Source organism: Anguilla rostrata, chromosome 13 (assembly GCF_018555375.3).
Source record: "Anguilla rostrata isolate EN2019 chromosome 13, ASM1855537v3, whole genome shotgun sequence".
Taxonomy (NCBI): Eukaryota; Metazoa; Chordata; class Actinopteri; order Anguilliformes; family Anguillidae; genus Anguilla; species Anguilla rostrata.
This window is the reverse complement of record NC_057945.1, coordinates 3,328,405-3,345,259: the sequence shown is the minus strand read 5'-3', so window position 1 is coordinate 3,345,259 and position 16,855 is coordinate 3,328,405. Positions and strand designations below refer to the sequence as shown.

The window sequence follows — 16,855 nt, the reverse complement described above, 5'->3', positions numbered from 1 at the left end:
GGATACAAACAAGGTACTGAAGTATAACAATTCTCAGACTGAATCTCATTCTCTGTTGGCTCCAGATTCAACATGATTATTTTCAGATTTTTTTGTTTTTCTCAATTGTTTAAACACGTTTTCTGAAACTATAGCTCAATTTCTCAAAACTCTACACACACAGCACAGCAACAGTTAACCTTTTGCCAAAACTACACAAATCTCTTGCAAAATGCATTCATGCATTCGAAACTATGTTCTCTCTTCTCAAAACTGACTTTTTCCATCAAAATGATTCACGCAGGCCTCATATGAATAGGTCTTATTGAGCATTGATTTCACACTGGTGCAATAAATTTAAAAACACAACCATCAAAATACTGTATATATGTTTTGGCCTCACGAGGTCATGTTACATATTCAAGTGTATAAAATTGTGTAAGAATTGCTTATTTTTTCTCCTTTTTTGAAGTTTTAGTTTTTTTTTCGAGGGGTCCCAAAATAGGCTGCAATTTTACAGTAAATATAAAGATTGTTGCCATGATACGATACAGTAAATATATCATCATATAAATAGTGCATTTGCTAGGTAAACCTAATTCTAATTCAGTTCAGTACAGCAAAGTGTGTGAACTGTCACTTTGAGTGCTGTTGTTAATGTGTATGATACAATGCACATTTACTGTATTGTCCTGCCAATGAGGTCCAGTTGGGCTGCACTCACAACCCAGGTTCCATCGTGAGTCATACTGAACATTGTTAGAAGTGTTTTTTCATTTTCCTTATCAGTGCAATTATGAGTTTTGCCAAAATAGATAACATTTGTGTCTTCTCAAAACTAGAACATGCTTAGACTGGTCAATGGATGTAATGATCTGTTATCATATATGAAATCAATGAACAAATTCAAAAAGGTAACAAAGCAAATCTTTGTTCAGCAGACTGCAAAAATAAAAATCGTAGTTTGTAGGCCTGCTGTAAAAAAAAACAAAAAACAAATACATGATCAACCAAAGTTGCACGTATTTCATTTGAAATATTAGCTTGTCTCCCTCTTCTTCGTCCACCTCGTACACGTCCACCTCCTCCTCTACCTCTACCTCTCTGTGCTGCGTGTTGCTCCATTGTTTTCCAACACAATAGAGGTCACCTGATGTCTCTTTTATGCTCTGACAGATAATTGAAAAGCTTAGCCAATTGAGTTTGAGCAGGTGTGGCATGAGTGAGACCAATTGGTACTTAGAGTTTGGCATTTGAAGGCCAGTGTTTTCCATGTGAACAAACAAGGCTTGATTATGAAAATTGTGCTAAATGATGAGATTTTTTGTGTAGAGTTGTGCAAAAATGTGATTTAGAATTGCTATGTGAGTGAAAACAAAGGAATTGTGCTTAGAGTTTTACAGAAATAGTCTCTGTTGTTGACACATGAGCTTCAAGTTTTCACCATCGTGTGCATAGTTCCAGTTTTAGTGTGTAAACATTTGAGAAAAACTGTAAAACGTTGCACACTGACCTTGAAGGATAATTAATTGGTGATTACTAGTTGTGTATTTTACTCTCACAGATTTAATTGTATTACCAGAACATGCATTTGATTGTCAGTGCGCTAACTGGACAACTGTACTGATATTAGCATTATAAAGTGCTCTGGGAAACAACATCTACCTAATGCTTGTAATGTAATGTAGTGTAATGTAATATGCCCCAAAATGTGCCCCGTGCTTGTCTACACTGGATGAGTGTTGAGTTATGCTCTCTCAAAGGTGTTTGCCAAAACACTTGAAAATTGAAAATTGAAAATTAAAAGATTGAAAATTTTTTAAAAATATATATATTTTTTGGAGAATTGTTTTGTGCCCACAGGGAGTAGAAACACCTGTATGTGTGTGGTTGGTCTATCAGAACCTCACTTTCGATATGGTGGTTGGCTATCAGAACCTCACATTCTGTATATGTGTGGCTGGTCTATCAGAAACCCTCACATTTCTGTATATGTGTGGTTGGTCTATCAGAAACCCTCACATTTCTGTATATGTGTGGTTGGTCTATCAGAAACCCTCACATTTCTGTATATGTGTGGCTGGTCTATCAGAAACCCTCACATTTCTGTATATGTGCGGTTTGTTTATCAGAAACCTCAATCTGTATATGTGGCTGGTCTAGAAACCCCACATTTCTGTATATGTGTGGGTCTATCAGAAACCCTCACATTTCTGTATTGTGTGTGGTGTATCAGAAACCCTCACATTTCTGTATATGTGGTGTTATCAGAACCTCACATTTCTGTATATGTGTTGGTCTATCAGAAAACCCTTTTCAAACCACATTTCTGTATATGTGTGGCTGGCCTATCAGAAACCTCACATTTCTGTATATGTGTGGCTGGTCTATCAGAAACCCCACACATTTCTTGTAGAATCATTCTGTGTGGCTGGTCTATCAGAAACCCTCACATTTCTGTATATGTGTGGTTGGTCTATCAGAAACCCTCACATTTCTGTATATGTGTGGCTGGTCTATCAGAAAGCCCCACATTTCTGTATAGGTTTATGATTCATTCAATGTGTGCTGGTCTATCAGAAACCCTCACATTTCTGTATATTGGTGGTTGCCATCTGAGTGTGTTCTATCAGAAACCCTCACATTTCTGTATATGTGTGGCTGGTCTATCAGAAACCACTCTGATATGTGGTTTGTTTATCACTCACATTTCTGTATAGTTGGTCTCAGAACCTCAATTTCTTTATTTGGTTGTTATAGTCATTTGTAAGTTAGCATGTACATGTAAGATAAGGATGTTTTCTTTACTGCTTTTAGATATTGCATATTCCTCGGAAAAGACATGGCAAGAATGGTGTGGATTCTACTTATTGCATTAGCTTTCTATATTAGCCTCACTGAAAGATGTATAATATTCATTTAACTCTTTCCGTATTTATACTGTACGTCCACCAGGTTAAAAATGGCCCAGTCAGGTCCCCCTGTGATAAAGCCCCCTCATTGAATTTTAAACCCTAAATCAACATTTTCATGTACTAACAACCTGTCACTCATCAATAAATTGGTCGATAGCTGTTTTCCTACTTCACAGTCCAGAGAGACTTTAGTCTGCACTGCGCTGCTTTATTTTTTTGTTGCTGTAATAGATGTGTGGTGCTTAACCTCGATTACATCTTCTGATTTCATAACTGCAGGGTTCAGAAGACTTATAAGAGGATCTGTGTGCCCTGATGGTGTACTGCTTTTTAAAAATGGAAAATCTTTAATTATCCGATGATTGGGTCAGTCAGGAAAACCCATCAAATTTCATGCTGAAAAATTAAATGTAGGGGGTTTTCACTGCTACTAAACTCAGAAAACGGTAATTTTTGACCACTGAGGACAACACAAAGGTCAATCAAAGTCAATTCAGTTTTATTTATGTTGGTCCTGTTCCTTCACCACATGATTTAGTGTATACATGAAAAACTAAGCGTAGTGCTTTAAACCATTGTACAATACTACATGATAATTATTATTATTATTATTAGTGGCTGTGGTGGTGGTGGTAATAGTATTAGTCGTGTTGTTGTTGTTGTTGTTGTTGTGTTTTGTTATTTCAGTGAAAACCCTTATCCGGGGTTACTTCACAGGATGCAGTATAGAACCTGTAAATATATTATTAAAGTATGATACAGTCGGAACAAACAGCCCTCAGTGGAGGGCCAGGGCTAGGCAATGAAGCATCTTCCATTTGCTATTAGTGATGTCATCGCTTGTGAACTGCAATATTGAGTGTCAGTGTTGCTAAGCGCAGCAGCTACTGTAGTATTATTGTCTCCATACTATATATATCACAGTACTATAATATAGTCCCTATATACTATCTATCTTGGTGGACATGAGGGTAGTAATAATGAAGTATAGTGCATGTGCTAGCCTGAATTTTTCTGTGTGGACCCCAACCAGCAATCTCTTTCTACTGGATTCCACAGGAATGGAGACAGCTGCAGAACCACACCTATTAACCAGCTGCAGAACCACACCTATTAACCAGCTACAGAACCACACCTATTAACCAGCTGCAGAACCATACCTACTTACCAGCCACAGAACCACACCTATTAACCAGCTGCAGAACCACACCTACTTACCAGCCACAGAACCACACCTATTAACCAGCTACAGAACCACACCAGCTACAGAACCGCACCTATTAACCAGCTACAGAACCACACCAGCTACAGAACCACACCTATTACCCAGCTACAGAACCACACCTACTTACCAGCCACAGAACCACACCTATTAACCAGCTACAGAACCACACCTATTAACCAGTTACAGAACCACACCTATTACCCAGCTACAGAACCACACCTATTAACCAGCTACAGAACCACACCTATTAACCAGCTACAGAACCACACCTATTTACCAGCTACAGAACCACACCTATTAACCAGCTACAGAACCACACCTATTAACCAGTTATAGAAACACACCTATTAACCAACTGTGAAACCACACCCATCCTCTGATTTCTCCTGTAGAGAACATGAGTCTTTTGTCTTAATTCGAAATACCACATATTCTACTATGCAAAAATCAACACTACTGGGGACATTCAATAAAAATTCATAATAGTTATTAAAAGATTTTTCACTGCAACATGTTTTTTGTCATCCAAGGCACTCTTATTATAGGAAAATTTCAAATATTTAAACCCTTTTTCTGCTGGAGCTCAGGGGGCTATAACAGAGGAAGATTAGATGGTAAATGGGCAGAGTGGAATGAGCGTAATTGGGCATTTTGCCTAGACTGAAGACACCTCTACTCTTTGTGATAAGTGTCGTGGGGATCTATAATGACCAGTGTGAGCCACTTAGTTTGAAAGCATCTGCTAGCACACAGCCGGGCTCTCCCTGTACTGGGCTTTTCAGTTTGGCTTGTGCTCAGTCAACATTCGTCTTTGACTCACAAGTAAGCACAAGCGAAATACTCTTTTATTCGCTAGTTAAGGTTGGCCAGTTAATCGGAGAGAATCCTGAACCAACCAAATTGGGTTTGTGAAAAATCTTGTTTTTATTTGTAAGTCAAATTTAGGAATGAATGTAGACTGAATTCCAGGGTTTATTTGCATAACACGGGAGGTGAACTGCCCCCAACCGAAATGTAAACCACCTTAAGCAAACTGGTTTTCCCAGGATATCTTCCAACTCACCTCTATCCAGGCCAGCTCTGCTTAGCTTCGGTACTAACCAAGCCCAGCCCTGTTTGGCTTCAGTACTAACCAGGCCTAGCCCTGCTGGGAGCGTATCTATGTTCCCAGGGTCCTATGTTTCCAGGGTCCTAAGTTCCCCAGTTCAATATTCTGTTAACACACATTAACCCTCCTATTGTGTTTGGATCAAATTAAAATATTTCATAAATATTATCCAGTTTTTTTTTTTATTGGAACAAGGCTGCAAAACAGCTATATAAACACAACAAAACCAATGGTTATCATTTTATTTGATTTTGAAGGTCTCTATAGAGCTGGGGAACATAGGATCTTGGGAACATAGCACCCTGGGAGACCACATATGTAGAGCTGGGGAACATAGGACCCTGGGAACATAGGAATGACCCCACCCTGCTCTGCTTCAGTACTAACCAGGCTGAGCCCTGCTTAGCTTCAGTACTAACTAATCCCAGCGCTGGTTAGCTTCATTACCAGCCCTGCTCAGCTTCAGTACTAACCAAACCCAGCCTTTCTTAGCTTCAGCACTAACCAAACCCAGCCTTGCTTAGCTTCAGCACTAACCAAGCCCAGTCCTGCTTAGCCACAGTACTACCCAGGCCCAGGCCTGCTTAGCTTCAGTACTAACAAAACAGAGCCTTGTTTAGTTTCAGTATTAACAAAGCCCAGCCCTGCTTTGCTTCAGTACTAACAAAGCCCAGCCCTGCTGAGCTTCAGTACATTACATTACATTACATTATAGATTCTTAGCAGACGCTCTTATCCAGAGCGACTTACAACAAGTGCATTACAAAACTCAGAGACAAGCGCTTTACAACATTCCTGCAAGAGAGCTACAATAGGTATAACTTTGCAAAAAGTGTGAATTGTACCCTTTTTTTTTTTTTTTTTTTTTTTTTTTAAATATATATAAATTCCCACCCCCCAGCCACCTAGTTGTAGATGAACCTAGTTACATGAAAATAACATGACGCGTGGTTACTCAGTTGAGGTTTAATGGATGTTAGAGGGTAGTGGGGGGTGATGAGGTGAGATGTAGCTTGAAGAGGTGAGTCTTCAGTCTACGTTTGAAGACGGCCAGGGTCTCTGCTGTTCTGACTTGCACAGGAAGGTCATTCCACCACCGTGGGGCTAGAACAGACAGGAGGCGTGACCGGGTGCTGGTGCGAGCCGGGCAGGGACCAGGCGACATGTGGCAGCAGAACGGAGAGGTCTAGCTGGGGTGTAGGGTCTGATGAGTTGACGTAGATAGGGAGGGGCTGACCCCCTGGCTGCTTTGAAGGCAAGCACTAATGTTTTAAATTTGATGCGAGCCATCACGGGGAGCCAGTGGAGGGTGGTGAGCAGGGGGGTAACGTGGGAATGTCTGGGGAGGTTGAAGACCAGACGCGCTGCTGCGTTCTGGATGAGTTGCAGGGGTCTGATAGATGATGCTGGGAGGCCAGCAAGCAGGGAGTTACAGTAGTCCAGGCGGGACAGGACCACTGCCTGGACGAGGAGTTGGGTCGAGTAAGTTGTGAGGAAGGGGCGGATCCTCCGGATGTTATACAGGAAGAACCTGCATGAACGTGTCACTGCTGAAATGTGCTCGGTGAGGGACAGTCTGTTGTCCATCACCACGCCAAGGTTTCTAGTTGAGGGTGATGGTGTGAGGATGGTATTACCTAGGGAGATAGAGAGATCAGAGAGGGGAGTTAAGAGCCGGAATATAAATGAGCTCTGTCTTACCTGGATTGAGCTTGAGATGGTGGCGGACCATCCAGCTCTGAATATCACTCAGGCAGGCAGTGATGCGGGCTGAGACCTGTGTGTCAGAGGGTGGGAAGGAGAGAAACAGTTGTGTGTCATCAGCATAGCAATGGTAAGACATACCATGAGCTGTGATGACAGGGCCAAGGGACTGGGTGTAGAGAGAGAAGAGGAGAGGACCAAGGACCGAGCCCTGTGGGACTCCGGTGGTGAGGGGTGTGGCGCAGATACTTTACCAGCCCAGGCTACCTGGAAGGAGCGATCTGAGAGGTAAGACTCAATCCAATTGAGGACTGTGCCACAGATCCCCATTGCAGATAGGGAGGACAGGAGGGTGGGGTGGTCGACTGTGTCGAAGGCTGCCGATAGGTCCAGAAGTAATAAGACGGAGGAGAGGGAGGCTGCTCGGGCTGCGTGGAGAGCTTCGTTGACAGAGAGGAGTGCGGTCTCTGTCGAGTGGCCTGGTCTGAATCCAGACTGATGGGGATCGAGGAGCTCATTCTGTGAAAGAAACACAGAGAGTTGATTTGATGCAGCACGTTCAATGGTTTTTGACAGAAATGGAAGGAGAGATACCGGTCTGTAGTTCCCAATGATGGAGGGGTCTAGTGTAGTCTTTTTCAGGAGGGGGGAGATGAGGGCCTTCTTGAAGGTTGACGGGAAGCAGCCGGATGTCAGGGAGGAGTTAACCAGGGAGGTGATGAATGGGAGAATCTCGGGTGAGATTGCCTGGAGGAGTGGTGAGGGAATGGGGTCAAGGGCACAGGTTGTGGGGCGATGGGAAAGTAGGAGTTGTGAAACCTCAGAATCGGTGAGGGGAGAGAAGTCGGAGAAACAAGGGGAAATGGTGAGGGAGGGGGAGAGTACAGGTTGAGGGGTGGGGAGTTGGGAGCCAGTGACCGTAAGCAGAGGAGTGGAGAGACAAGGGGAGGGGAGCATAGGGTGAGGTGGAGTGCAGAAGGAGTTGCGGATGACTGCAATCTTCTCGTCAAAGAAGGTTGCAAAGTCGTCAGCAGTGAGCGAGGACTGAGGGCGTGCAGATGGCTGGCTGAGGAGAGAGGAAAAAACAGAAAACAGTTGCCGAGGGTTAGAACGGTAGTTATGGATTTTGGTTTGATAGTAGTTTACCTTGGCAGCAGTCACCGTGGAGGAGAACGCTGCAAGGAGGGATTGGTAGGCAGAGAGGTCTGAAGCATCTCTGGATGTCCTCCACTTCCTCTCTGCTGCACGGAGTCCAACCCTGGAGGTGCGTATGGCATTGGACATCCACGGGCGGGGAGGAGATGGACGTGTTGGCCTAGAGACAGTGGGGCAGAGGGAGTCAAGAGCAGATGTAAGGGAGGAAAGTAGGGAGGTGGATGCAGAATCAGTGGGGAGGGTAGTGAAGGATTCGAGAGGAGGGAGGGCAGCAGTGACAGATGAAGCAAGAGAGGAGGTTGAGAGGGAGCAGAGTTTCAGTACAAACCAAACCCAGCCCTGCTTTGCTTCAGTACTAACCATGCCCAGACCTGCTTTGCTTCAGTACTAACCATGCCCTGACCTGCTTTGCTTCAGTACTAACCATGCCCAGACCTGCTTTGCTTCAGTACTAACCATGCCCAGACCTGCTTTGCTTCAGTACTAACAAAGATGAACCCTGCTTAGCTGCAGCACTAACCAAACCCAGCACTGCTCAGCTTCAGTGCTGACCAAGCCCAACCCTGATCAGCTTCATTACTAACCAAACCCAGCCCTGTTTAGCTTCAGTACTAACCAAGCCCTGCCCTGTTTAGCTTCAGTACTAACCAAGCCCAGCCCTGTTTAGCTTCAGTACTAACCAAGCCCTGCCCTGTTTAGCTTCAGTACTAACCAAGCCCTGCCCTGCTTAGTCTCAGTACTAACAAAACACATCCCTGCTTAGCTTCAGTACTGACCAAGCCCTGCCCTGCTTAGTCTCAGTACTAACAAAACACATCCCTGCTTAGCTTCAGTACTGACCCAGCCCAGCCTTGGTTAGCTTCAGTACTAAACAAACCCAGCCTTGGTTAGCTTAAGTACTAAACAAACCCAGCCTTGCTTAGCTTCAGTACAAACCAACCCCAGCCCTGCTTAGCTTCAGTACTAACCATGCCCAGCCTTGTTAAGCTTCAGCCCTAACCAATCCTGCCCTGTTTTGCTTCTGTCATTAGGTAGGAGACCGTCACAGGGTCATATGCATGCTTTGTTCCTTTGCTGTATGTATTGTGCACTGGCTCATATCTAGAGAGCCGTGCAGATGCTGCTCTCGTGCACACACTTCAGTGTGATGTGGAGCTGATCTAACTGCGGTGGCTCAGCCCAGTTGAGTGAGACTGCTGGTGCTCCTGTGTCCTCTGACATTGCCCCCTGAGTGACAGCTCACACCATGTTCTGCAGAAGGCTGCTGTGATTGACTGCTCATCGCCAAGGGAACCAAGTCTCACAGGCAGTTACAGATGCAGAATTACACACTGCAGACTTGTACAGACAGGCACGTAATTACAAACATGCGCTACATACAGGCCCAGACACATGCAATGACAGACACAGAATCACACATGCAACAAATACATAGAAACAGGCATATACACACCAAACCCAGCCCTGCATAGCATATAAATGCTGGTCAGAGACAGATATAACCTGAAGCACAGACACACAATCACAGACCAGATCAGAAATGCTGGTCAGATACAGGTACAGACCAAGGCACAGACACCCCCAATCACAGACCAGACAGGAATGCCTGTCAGAGACAGGTACAGACCAAGGCAGCAGACACACAATCTCAGACCAAATCAGAAATTCTGGTCAGAGACAGGTACAGATCAATGCACTGACACACACAATCTCAGACCAGATCAGAAATTCTGGTCAGAAACAGGTACAGACCAATGCACAGACACTCACAATCACAGACCAGATCAGAAATGCTGGTCAGAGACAGGTACAGACCAAGACACAGACACTCACAATCACAGACCAGATTACAGACTGAGGCACAGACACACAATCTCAGACCAGATTAGAAATGCTGGTCATAGACAGGTACAGACCAAAGTGCAGACACACAATCACAGATCAGATCAGAAATGCTTTTCAGAGACAGGTATAGACCAAGGCACAGACGCGCAATCTCAGACCAGGTCAGAGACAGGTACAGACCAAAGCAGACACTCACAATCACAGACCAGATCAGAAATGCTGGTCATAGACAGGTACAGACCGAGGCACAGACACTGTACTGGTTTCCGGCTGCAGGGAGTGGCCATTGTCACAGTATATAAAGCTTCCAAACAAATTGGTTAATAATGGTGTCACAGTGAAATGAGAGAGCAACAGTGCACTGATTGGCTTAGAGTCATTCTGAATTAAATCTGCCCCAGAGAGAGGCTTTGTAATGACTGCTGATAGCTTTTAAAGCCCAGCATTTGCCCCAGGGACCACCATGCCAGGAAATGACACCTAACAGCACCCAATAACACAAGAGGAAGTGTCACCTGATGCAAATCACCGAGTACAATATCAGGATATCGCGATGGGGGAACGAGGTTCAGATGGAGAGAGAGTTACACTCAGTTTTTTCTTAATAGCTCTGATTTATGAACCCAAACTTATAGCCTCTGAGTTGGAGACAGGAAGGGAAGCTCCACTGTGTTTTTAAGGGGCATTGTCACCGTCAGGTTTTTTTAGTTTTTGTTTAAGAACAACAAATAAAAATTCTTGTGTTTTTGTTGCATCATATTTTTTTAAAATTGAATTCAGAACTGCGGTGCTCATCTAGGTGGTTGAGAAATATTTCCAATAAACTTGCCCACTGACTGCATAAAGACACACTGACAGAAAGGACTATGGGCTTATATATAATCTATAGCATGCGTGAGACCGTGCACTGGTTCCTGTGTGCGTATATATTATATATGCCCTCTCTACCGTACAAGACGTTATGAAATATGAAAGGACAGAATGAGCAATATGATACCAAGGAGCGGTCGATGGGAACAGGAAGAGGTGTGGAGGGTGGGGGGGAGCTAGAGGGAAGAAGGGGTGGAAGAAAAGAAAAGAAATAATAATCTTGGACAAAATTAAAAACATCCAAAAAGATAAAATAAAGATGAGCGCAGGGCAAGCCTGAGCCTGAATATGAAATATAGGCCTATGAAATATATATAGCGTGTGCACGTGCGTGGCGTCGGAATGCTAAGCTTCAGCTAGCTGCTGCGGAAGAGCTCCTCTCCAGCTTCAGCTGTTCATTACCAGAGCAGGTCGCACCGGATCAGGCAGGGCCTAGCCTGCTCCAGGAGAAGCCGTTTCTACCGCTCTAACGCGTGCTCAGGCAATAGGAGAGAGAGAGAGAGAGAGAGAGAGGGAGACAGAGAGAGAGAGGAGGGGGGAGAGAGAGAGACCGAGAGAGACAGAGAGAGACCCCACAGCCCTATATTCTAATGTCATTCTGATCTATTTTACCCTCCTGTAATTCTTTTTGTATTGCAGATTTGCACGCCGGTGAAAGATATTGATTATGAAGAGCATTCTCAAATTGTTTGCGCAGGTAAAGAGAGAGAAGAGGGAGGGAGGGAGAGGTGGACAGATGGATAGACTGACAGGGGGGTCAGAAAGGTTTGATGGACTTCATGAGGGAGTCCCATTCCAGCTGGCCTCACAGTCATAACAATGTAGGCATTACCAGTGACATTATGCTCTAAGTTTGTCATATGTAGCATAACAATGTAGGCGTTACCAATGACATTCTGCTCTAAGTCTGTCATATGTAGCATAACAATGAAGGCATGACCAATGACATTCTGCTCTAAGTCTGTCATATGTAGCATAATAAGTGCTACTTAATGCTTCATAAGTACTGTCAAGAATGAACATGAATACAATAGCCAGCTTTAACACAACAAATGGCTTTCAAATGATGTGGCATATTTTTGTTTTATAATACGTTTGGTTATGTTTATGTATGGTTATGACAAGGTTATGCCGTATTATAGAGCTAGGAAAGGTGTCATGCAGACCCACTCTGAATAAAGTGCAGCCAGTTGCTTACGTTGCCTCTGTTGAGTGAATGTTGGTGGACAGTACTCTCACACACAGTGTTTATTCCTGCTGAGAGGGCCTGTTACTGTTTTTTCTATAAAATATTTGACAATATTCAGTACACATTTGTTCCAAAAAGGTTTACATTTCAAAAATATTTTTGAGTAAAGGAGGTTTGTAATATTTTATACTGTGGCTCACAGCCGGATTGGAGCTGGATTCCTCCAACTGGGAGAGGCAAAGCGAAGGTTTTTCCGAGCAGTTGCCGGTGCTGTTGCTGGAGCTGTTGCCGTGGACACATGAGGCTCAGTTCCTCAGCAAAGGGTCTGTCTGTGACCATGGACTGTGACTGAAGAGGAGGAAAATAATGCCGTCTGGTCGTAAGGTCACACCTCCTGTGTGATGCATTGTGGGAGAGAACTGGCAACCCCCCTGGGAACGCTCTGGGAATGGATGTCTGGTTTGCCTTTGACTTTGCCCCAGAATTTACCACTACTGGTGCTAACTTCAACAAAAAATAGAAAGACATTTTTTTAGAGGAACTAAGTCAGTGTGCACTTTGTTTTTGCTCACACCTATGCATTTGCTCCTTTGTGTGTGTGTGTGTGTGTGCATGTGGTGTGTGTCTGTATATATGTGTGTGCATGTGGTGTGTGTGTGTCTGTGTTTGTGGATATGTGTGTGTGTTCCTGCTCTGTGTGTGTGTATGTGTGTGTGTGAGCCTGCTCTGTGTGTATGTGAGTTTGTATGGGTGTGTGTGTAGTATGTATATATGTGTGTGCGTGTGTGTGTGTGTAGTATGTATATATGTGTGTATGTGTGAGTGTGTGTGTGTGTGTGTGTGAGCGTGCTCTGTGTGTATGTGAGTTTGTATGTGTGTGTGTGTGTGTGAGTGAGTAGGTGTGTGTGTGTGTGTAGTATGTATGTATGTATTGTGGCACCGTACTGGGTGTGACGGTGCAGGCGGGGCGGCACAGAAATACACAGACCGGAGGTTTGGGGAAAAATAGCCCAACAGGGCTCTTTAATCAAACCAAATTAAGCACGCAAGTCAAAGCCGTACTCAACAACCAAAAGTTTCTTCTTTAAATTAAATCAAAGTAAAGCAAAATAACTGAAGTTAAGGTAGTGATGACCCGGAGACAGCTTAGGGGATCCCTCTTTGAAGCACGAAGAGGGATGTGGTCCCGCGTCTCCGCTGGCTCTGCAAAACAAGTACAAATTTTACAAACAGATATTTCGCCGCTCTGTTCTCGCCCGAAAACCCCCTCTGCTCAAGGGAGACAAAGGCCTCCTCTTAAGCTCCCAGCTCGTTTCCCTGGAGTAGCGGCAGCTGTGTGGCCTCATTGACTTCAGGTGTGTTGAAGGCCAATGAGGGAGTTGGGGAATTTCCCGGTTGCCGCTCTCCAGGGTCCTGTGGCTGGGCTTCGCAGAGTGGTGCTGTCCTGGGTCCTGAACTGCGAGCCTGGTGGTAGGTTTGAGCTGATGCATATCCGGCTGGGAGGGGCACTGCGGGGGCATGCCCCGATCCACGCCACATCCCTCCCCCCTAAGCGAACCGCCACCAGTGCTTGCCGCGGCCGCCCAGAGTGTGTGCAGGCGGGACAGGGCGTCAGCGTTCCCATGGAGCCTTCCGGGACGGTGGACCACCTCAAAGTCGAAGGGCTGGAGTGCCAGGAACCAGCGGGTCACCCTGGCATTGGTGTTCTTCTCCCGGGCCATCCACTGGAGGGGCGCGTGATCTGTAACCAGAGTGAACTTCCGCCCGAGCAGGTAGTACTGGAGTGCGGAGAGGGCCCATTTAATGGCAAGGGCCTCGCGCTCCACAGCAGCATACCGGATTCACTCGGGCGGAGCTTACGGCTCAGAAATAACACGGGGTGCTCCTCATCGCCGTGTACCTGGGACAGAACTGCGCCCACCCCCGTCTCCGACGCATCCGTTTGGACCAGGAAGGGCCGGTCGAAGTCCGGGTATGGAGGACCGGGTCCGAGCACAGGGCGGCCTTCAGGTCCTGGAACGCCCTCTCCTGCTCGGGGCCCCACAGCAGTTTCTCTGGTGACCCTTTTCGTGTGAGGTCAGATAAGGAGCGGCTGTGGAGGAGAAATGAGGGATAAAACGCCTGTAGTACCCGGCCAACCCCAGGAAGGCACGTACCTGGGTCTTGGTGGCGGGCCGGGGCCAGTCCTTCACAGCCTGCACCTTCTTATCTTGGGGCTTGAGCAGGCCCCGACCGATGGTGTAGCCCAGATACTGTGCCTCGTTTTGCGCTATGCAGCACTTGGCGGGATTGGCGGTGAGGCCAGCTTGTCGCAGTGCCCCCAAAACCGCCTGGACATGAATCAGGTGGACGGCCCAGGTGCGGGAGTGGATTACCACATCGTCCAAGTAGGCTGCTGCATAGCGCTGGTGTGGCCGGAGTACGACGTCCATCAAGCGCTGGAACGTTGCTGGTGCCCCATGGAGCCCGAACGGCAGGACCCGATACTGGAACTGGCCCACCGGGCTGGTGAAGGCAGTCTTCTCCTTGGCCGACTGGGTGAGGGGGACCTGCCAATAACCTTTGGTTAGGTCCAGGGTTGTTATAAAGCGAGACTCACCCAGTCGCTCGAGTAACTCATCCGCCCGGGGCATGGGGTACGCGTCAAAGTCGGACACAGCGTTGAGACGTCTGAAGTCGTTACAGAAGCGCAGGGAGCCATCGGGTTTAGGCACGAGGACTATGGGGCTCGACCAAGGGCTGCAGGCCTCCTCAATGACTCCCATTGCTCTCATCCTCTCAATCTCCTCCACGACGGCCGCTTTCCGTGCTTCTGGGATCCTATACGGGCGTATGTTCACCACGGTGCGCTCTGGCGTACGGATATGGTGCTCCGTTAAGGTGGTACGACCTGGGAGAGGGGAGAACACATCACGGTTTTGGTCAACCAGTTCTCTCACCTCTTGGACCTGGCGGGGGCTCAGGTCAGCACCATATCGCACAGTCTCCCGGGGCGCAGGGGTTGTTTCTTCGGTGGTGAACATCGCCGCCGTTGCTGCTGCAGGACCCTCTACCCACCTCTTGAGCAGATTCACATGGTATACCTGCTGCGGTTTCCGGCGTCCGGGCTGGTCTACGCGGTAGTTCACTGGTCCCAATCGCTCTTTGACTGTGTAGGGTCCCTGCCAGGTGGCTAGAAACTTATTTTCAGGGGTGGGTACGAGTAGAAGGACACGGTCACCTGGCCGGAACTCTCGGGGTTGGGCGGGCCGGTTATATGTCCGCTGCTGGGCGCGTTGTGCTTCCACCATGTGCTCTCGCACCACTGGCATGACACTTGATATGCGGGAGCGCATCTCCTCTACGTGTTCGACCAGGCTCCGGTGCGGTGATGGCTGTTCCTCCCAGGCTTCTTTGGCGAGGTCCAGGAGTCCCTCGGCCGCCGCCCATACAGTAGCTCAAAAGGGGAGAAGCCAGTGGAAGCCTGGGGCACCTCCCGAATGGCGAAGAGCACATACGGCAGGACCTGGTCCCAGTCCTTGCCGTCAGCAGCGACTATCTTCCGGAGCATCCGCTTCAACGTCTGGTTGAACCGCTCGACCAGCCCATCCGTTTGCGGGTGATAGACTGACGTACGGAGATGTTGTACTCGCAGCAGGTGACATGTGTCCGCCATTATCTTGGACATGAATGGAGTGCCCTGGTCCGTAAGAATTTCTTTTGGTATGCCGACCCGGCTGACGAGGTGCACCAGCTCGCGAGCAATGGCCTTGGAGGTGGCGACGCGGAGGGGCACGGCTTCCGGATAGCGGGTGGCATAGTCCAGGATGACCAGGATGTAATTGTGTCCCCGGGCTGACTTGGGCAGGGGTCCGACCAGGTCCAGGCCGATCCTCTCGAAGGGGTCTCTATAATGGGGAGAGGGATTAGAGGGCGGGTGGTGGCCTTACCGGGAGGTGCGTTGGCACACCTCGCAACTGCGGCAGTAATCCTCCACCGCTCTGCGCATTCCTGGCCAGTGGAAGCGGTCTGCCACCCGCTCTAGGGTCTTCTGCATGCCCAGGTGAGCTCCCAGGATGTGTGTGTGGGCCAGCTGTAGGACGGTGGCCACGTACTGGCGGGGTAAGACCAACAGCTCCCGGACTTCTCCCCGTCTCGTGGTGTGGTAGTATAGCAGCCCGTGTTGCACCAAGAAGTAATTTGCTTCTAGGGGTCCTTCTCCCCTCTTTACCCCTTCAAGGACCCGCACCTGGCTCCAGCAGTGGCGCAACCGGTCATCCTGGACTTGCGCGGTGCCAAACTGTCCTTTACGCTGTGCCTGGGGAGGGAGATTGGACATCGTTAAGGGGGGTACGAGCTCACCTTCCCCATCAGCTTCTTCTGCCACCTCGCTTACTCCAACCCGTTCTCCCAGCCAGGCAGAATAGGGTTGGCCTGATGGATGGACACGGGGTTTGGCTCGTCGGGGCCATGACCCGGTTCCCTTCCTTCGGGCTCTTCTGCCCCCCCTCTGGACAATTCTGGCAGCCTGGTACAGGGCGTCGAATTGCTCCGCAGCCAAGCCACTCCGTCCATGGGGCAAGCTAGCTGGAATGGGGGCCGGGTCGGTGGGCATGGACACATCTGAGGGCGACTTTCCAGAGGTGGGCAGCAGGGTGGGTATTTTCCCTCGGGCCTGGGCCGAGTCCGGTGGGGTCGGCTTCCGGTCACCTCCAGTCTGGGGACGGAAGAGGGAGCGCTCGGTCGGTCCTGCCTTCAGCATCTCTTGCGTGGCTTCGACTCGCTCCACCAGCTCCACCAGGTCCTCAGGGCTCTGTGGTGAATGCTGCCCGGCCAGCTTCTTTGCCTCATGCGGTAATGCCCGGAGGTACCGATCCATGGCGACC

General features: G+C 47.7%; 2 protein-coding genes across 6 annotated transcripts in view; one reads left to right on the top strand and one right to left on the bottom strand.

Annotated features, from left to right (window-relative positions):
• Window positions 1-16,855, top strand: part of LOC135238142 (neurexophilin-2) — a 101,850-nt gene that overhangs the window by 47,274 nt on the left and 37,721 nt on the right. The window lies entirely within an intron of this gene.
• Window positions 6,179-8,395, bottom strand: LOC135238224 (uncharacterized). 4 transcript variants are annotated; one of them, XM_064305981.1, is made up of 4 exons: window positions 8,078-8,395; window positions 7,199-7,678; window positions 6,929-7,004; window positions 6,179-6,864 (listed from the first exon to the last, which is right to left on the bottom strand). In XM_064305981.1, the coding sequence occupies exons 1-4, from the start codon at window positions 8,213-8,215 to the stop codon at window positions 6,332-6,334; spliced, it is 1,227 nt and encodes a 408-aa protein (XP_064162051.1). In that variant the 5' UTR covers window positions 8,216-8,395; the 3' UTR covers window positions 6,179-6,331. The 4 variants fall into 4 exon arrangements, 3 of the variants coding, with proteins under 3 accessions (XP_064162051.1, XP_064162053.1, XP_064162052.1); XM_064305983.1 differs by having other exon boundaries at window positions 7,199-7,450; XM_064305982.1 differs by lacking the exon at window positions 8,078-8,395 and having other exon boundaries at window positions 7,199-7,450; window positions 7,526-8,071.